The 5,664-nt window shown below is 34.3% G+C and overlaps 1 protein-coding gene across 1 annotated transcript in view; it reads right to left on the bottom strand.

Annotated features, from left to right (window-relative positions):
- LOC103601214 (cadherin-18-like) overlaps positions 1-5,664 on the bottom strand; it is a gene marked incomplete at both ends in the record, with an annotated part of 191,273 nt that overhangs the window by 43,565 nt on the left and 142,044 nt on the right. Inside the window, one exon of the mRNA XM_008585597.1 lies at positions 1,010-1,177. Within this exon, the coding sequence (XP_008583819.1) occupies positions 1,010-1,177 (168 nt within the window). The remainder of the gene's footprint in view (positions 1-1,009; positions 1,178-5,664) is intronic.

The following is a 5,664-nucleotide window of genomic DNA, read 5'->3' as shown; positions in this document are numbered from 1 at the left end:
ACTATTTTTGTCAGAAAATCACAACTTTAACAAGAACTAAATCTAAGTATATGAGCAAAATGAAGTGATGAAATGGATTCTAAAAATCACATGTAAAAGTCACATTTTTTGTCTTATAGAGCCTGGGGGCATGTTTAATGCACTTCTTCATGATAGATACTTAGATTTAATAAATGAATAAAAAACTTTATATGCCTATTTGAGATTATGCATACATAACCCCCTCATGAACATGTGAAATAGATAGTTTTGTCAATAGATCTTAAATTTTAAAACTAAAAGCACATTTCCCAGAGGACCAAGTTTACCCAAGGCCTATTAACTATGTCATAAACCAAAAATGTTTTACTCATGTTGATGAGATATGTTATAAATATGTATAAAACATATATTCATATATATTTATATATAAATATATTTATATTTATGTGTATGTACATTCATAACAGGAGCAAGTTTTTAAAAAAATGTAGTCACACCAAGTACATATGGAATAACATTGCATGAGCAGAATGACAATATCAAAATGCATTTTCAATATCTCCATGAGTATTTTAATAATACATAACTACTCCTGCAGATGCAGGATGTCATTACTTAGTACCACTACATAGTTTTTAATATTTAAATGTGATGTGAACCAAAACTCATACTTTTAAAATTGTGACAATTATTTCTCAGGCTTAAGAGACAATAGGTGGATTGATTTCTTTAGTCTTGCATAAAGGGAAACCATATAGCACAAAAGCAAAATACTCCCACTTAAGCATATTTATATGTGTATATTCATGCTAAGTATATAGAACAAATAAATTTGCTACTCCAAACATTGATAATCATTTAATAAACTCCCTTTTTATTTTTGTTAAAAATATTTGGATCATGACACCTTTAAAAAACACACCAGTGACTTCNAAAACAGTAACATAACATTAAATATTCAAGTATTTCACTTTATTTTACATAAATGGATACTAATAAATTCAAATCATGGGAAACAGGTACATACTCTGAGGAAACCGTGGTGGGTTGTCATTGACATCGGTCAAGGTGATGTTGACCGTTGTAGATCCTGAAAGCCCTCCAACTTGCCCAGCCATATCTTTGGCTTGAATGACCACCGAGTAGTGTTCTCTGGCTTCTCTGTCCATGTTATGTAAGGCAGTTCTAATAACTCCTGTAATACATATGTTTACATAAAACAATATGAGTTATACATTAAACAGGAAGCAACTTAGATATATATATATATTTTCTTGTTTTAAGAAATGCCTTTTCAAATAGCATATTTTTGAGAGGAAGCTACACTTCTGAGAAAACAGTACCTAAACAATCTACTGAAAGTGTTCTGTTGCAACATTTATTTATAACCACATGTCCCACAACATTCTTTTAGTGACAAATTAAGATACCTGCTTGTCTGCATTCCTTGGTCCCTCCAGGGCAGCCCTGTTGCCCAATCTTGCTCCTCTTGCTGGTGTGCTGAACAGTTTACAACTTTTGGGCTCCCCAGAAGTGCCAGTTGTAATAGTCATATTGATTTAAGCAGAGATTGCTTTCCCTCTTTACAGGATAATATGCATAGCTTCCTAGCAAGGTTGACAATTTTCATGATGGAAAACATTTCAGGAGTGTGGACACTTGAACAGAGATTATGGGCAGAAAGTGTTTTAACATATATCCAGACTAAGAAATTCACTATTTTTGTCAGAAAATCACAACTTTAACAAGAACTAAATCTAAGTATATGAGCAAAATNAGGGAAACCATATAGCACAAAAGCAAAATACTCCCACTTAAGCATATTTATATGTGTATATTCATGCTAAGTATATAGAACAAATAAATTTGCTACTCCAAACATTGATAATCATTTAATAAACTCCTTTTTTATTTTTGTTAAAAATATTTGGATCATGACACCTTTAAAAAACACACCAGTGACTTCAACTAAACTCATATTTGATTAGTTAGCAGTGCAATTCATTGGAAGTTGCCAATTATAACTGCAAAGTACAGAATTTACTTTTACACACAATATCTTGATACAGGAGAGAAGATGGGATTGTATACTCAAGTTAAAAATGATCTTTAAGAAGTAGAAAGAGTTAATCAATCACTTGTTTTGAATATAGAACACTAAACTACAAATTTTTTAACTGGATTGATTGGCTGAGTAATGGCTTTGAGAGGAAAGCTTCAGACATCAGAAAAAAAAGATCCCACAACTTTAAAATATAGTGCATTCATAATTGAGTGAATTCAGGAAAACTTTCCTTAAGCTAAATAGTAATGAAAATTATTCTTGCCAAAAGATATTTTAATAAAATGATAATAAATGATTCATCTAAATTCATGCACCCTTATTTTTAAAAAAATGTTTTATCACATATGATAATTACATAAGTAGGAATTGAATTGATGGAGAAATGAACAAGCAAAGGATTTATGAAAATATTTTATGAATGGAATGTATATTTTTTAGTGTTTGAAAAAAAATAAAGATGTCATTCCTAAGACAAATGTGTTATAAATGAGACTTGCCTTTTGAGAGGAAAAGTATGAGAGTGTTGTGAAAGATAATGTTGTACAATAAAATCATTAAAACGATGTGTTGCAAAATATGCATATGTAAAGGTAAAACCAATCATTACAAAGTGAATGATAGATACCTCTTTTAAATAATTTGTCAGTCATTTAAGATCAGAGAAGAGATATCAGCAAAATCCTTTCTTTTATCATATGGCCTTCAGTGATTTTGTTATAGTGCCATTATTTCTCTTATTTTATAATATAACTATTTCCAGAACAAAATAGGAAAAAAATTGTCAGCAAAATTTGCTCATGGAAAGAAAAGAACATACCGAGAACTGACACATAGCTCTCAGCAACAATTTCCCCAGGATTCACTTAACTTACAGTTCCCTTGAAGAAGCCCAGTTGCATGTGCTTAGCTATGACCTCTGCTGGGGACACGAGGATAACCAGGGAGTATCACAGTCAAATTGCCATAGGAACATGACCCCAGTATAAGATAATCTCCTTCTAACATGAAGCCCAGATGCATGTTAGACCTGGTTTTTAGAGCAGTTTTAGGTCCATTTGCAGCACAATTGAGCAAAAATCAGGGAGAATTACCACACACACTCTGCCTCCCCCAGGCACACAGCCTCCTGCACTATGAGCAACTCTCCCCAGAATGGTATATTTGTTACAATTAATTAACCTACATTGACACATCATTATTACCCAAAGTCCAGAGTTTACATTATGAGCCACCCTTAGAGTTGTACATTCTATGGGTTTTGACAAATATGTAATGGCATGCATGTATCCACGTGATGGTATCACAAAGGATAATTTCATCACCCTACGTATCCTCTTTTCTCTATTTTTCCCTCCCTTTCCCCAACGCCTGGCAACCACCGATATTTTTACTGTATCCATAGTTTTGCCTTTTCCAGAATATCATATGTTTGAAATCAAACAAGATTTAGCCTTTCAGATTGGCTTCTTTCATGAGTAACATGCATTTAATGTTTCTCCGTATCCTTTCATAGCTTGGTAGCTCATTTCTTTTCAGTGTTAACTAATATTCCATTGTCTGGATGTACCACAGTTTATTTATTCATTCACTTACTGAAGGACATAGTGGTTGCTTCCAAGTTTTGGTGAGTCTAAGTAAAACTGCTCTAAATATCTGTGTAGAGGCTTTTTGATAGACATAAGTTTTCAACTAACTTGGTTAAATACCAAAGATCATGACTGCTGAACCGTATGGTAAGAGTGTGTTTAGTTTTGCAAGAAACTGTCAAATTCTTCCAAAGTGGCTGTACCATTTTGCTTTTTTACCAACAATGAATGAGAAGGCCTATTGAGGCACGGCCTTGTCAGCCTTTGATGTTGTCAGTATTACCAATTGTAGCCTTTCTAATAGGTGTGCAGTGGTGTCTACTTGTTGTTTTAATTTTTATTTTCCTGATGACATGCAGTGCTTAACATCTTTTCATATGTTTATTTGCCATCTGTATTTTTTTTTTTTTTTTGGTGAGGTATCTGCTAGGGTCTGTTTCCCATTTTTTTTCAACTTGAATTATCCGTTTTCATATTGTTGGTGAGTTTTAAGAACTCTTTGTATATTTTAGACAGGATTTTTCAGAAAAACAGAAACACACACACATATAGAGAGAGATATGTATACACACACAAAACACACAAATATTTATTTGCAGGAGAGATATATATGTGTGTGTGTATATAATGATTTATTAGGAGAAATTTGATTACTTCATTATGGAGGCTGAGAAGTCTCACAATTAGCTGTCTGCAAGCTGGAGACCCAGGAAAAGTGCTGGTGTAATTCAGTACAAGTCTAAAGGTCTAAGAATTAGGGGAGTTGATGATGAAAATCCCATTTGTGGGCAGGAGAAGACTGATGTTCCAGCTCAAGCAGTCAGGCAGAAAGAGAAAATTCTCCCTTCTTGAAATATTGCTCTGTCCAGGGCCTCAGTAGATTGAATGATGCCCATCTACATTGTGGAGGGCAATCTGACTTACTGATTCCACCAATTCAAATTATAATTTATTCTTAAAATGTCCTCACAAACACACCCAGATATAATGTTTAACCAAATATCTGGGCATCCCATGATGCACTCAAGTTGACACATGAAATTAACCATGTCAAGTAAATGCTCCCTCCCGATGCATACCAGAGTTCTCTCTCCCCACTGGGAGACTACCTCTGGCCAAGGTAGTCACCCAAGGAAAGGCATGTCCCGTTTAAGAAAAACAGAAGGCTGGAGGCAGCAGGGACCCTAAGTAAATGAACAAACACTCTGGCACCAGGAGAGCAGTGAGTAGATTAACTTATCTACGCAGCCAGATCTCCAGCATGCTCTGAGTTATGTGAGTGGGTGAGGGTCTGAACTTAAGCCTGAAAATGATTTACACCCCTACTCTGATCTGTTCACTATATTGTAACTGTTGTATGTTTCCTGTGGCAGCATGGATATCTGACTGACTGGCCACCATCAATGACTTTCCTAAGTCTAATAAACTAGTGTCTCTACTTGTTGGAACACCAGGTGAGTTCTTTGGAACAGGCAAGCACTGAGTGAGTGTCCTCTCAGATTTGTGGCTCCCTCGATACAAACCATCACACATTCATTTATCATATCTGCCTTTTGCAAATATTTTTTCCAAGGCTGTGACTTTTTTTTACCATTCTCTTGACAATGTCTTTCACAGAGCATATGTTTTTTATTTTAATGAAGTCCAGCTTATCAGTCGTTCTTTCATGGATTGTACCTTCGGTATTGTATCTAAAAAGTCATCATTCCTATGTTATCTTCTAGGAGTTTCAGAGTTTTACATTTTACATTAAAATCTATGATCCATTTTGAGATAATTTTTGTAAAGTGTGTAAGAACTAGGTCTAAGTTCATTTTTTTTTCTTTTTTTGCTAGTAGGTGTCCAGCTTTTCCAGCACCATTTGTTAAAAAGACTACCATTTTTCCATTGTTTCAGCTTTGCTCCTTTGTCAAGATCAGTTATTTCTAGGCTTTCTGGTCTTTCCATTGATCTATGTGTCTATTCATTCACCAGTACTGCACTGTCTTTTTTTTTTTTTTTTTCCTTTTTTGTCTTTTTTCATGTCCGGCA

The sequence above is a fragment of the Galeopterus variegatus genome, unplaced genomic scaffold (genome assembly GCF_000696425.1).
Source record: "Galeopterus variegatus unplaced genomic scaffold, G_variegatus-3.0.2 Scaffold3631, whole genome shotgun sequence".
Classification (NCBI taxonomy): Eukaryota; Metazoa; Chordata; class Mammalia; order Dermoptera; family Cynocephalidae; genus Galeopterus; species Galeopterus variegatus.
Note: the sequence above shows the minus strand (reverse complement) of the source record. Positions and strands in the feature narration are given on the sequence as shown.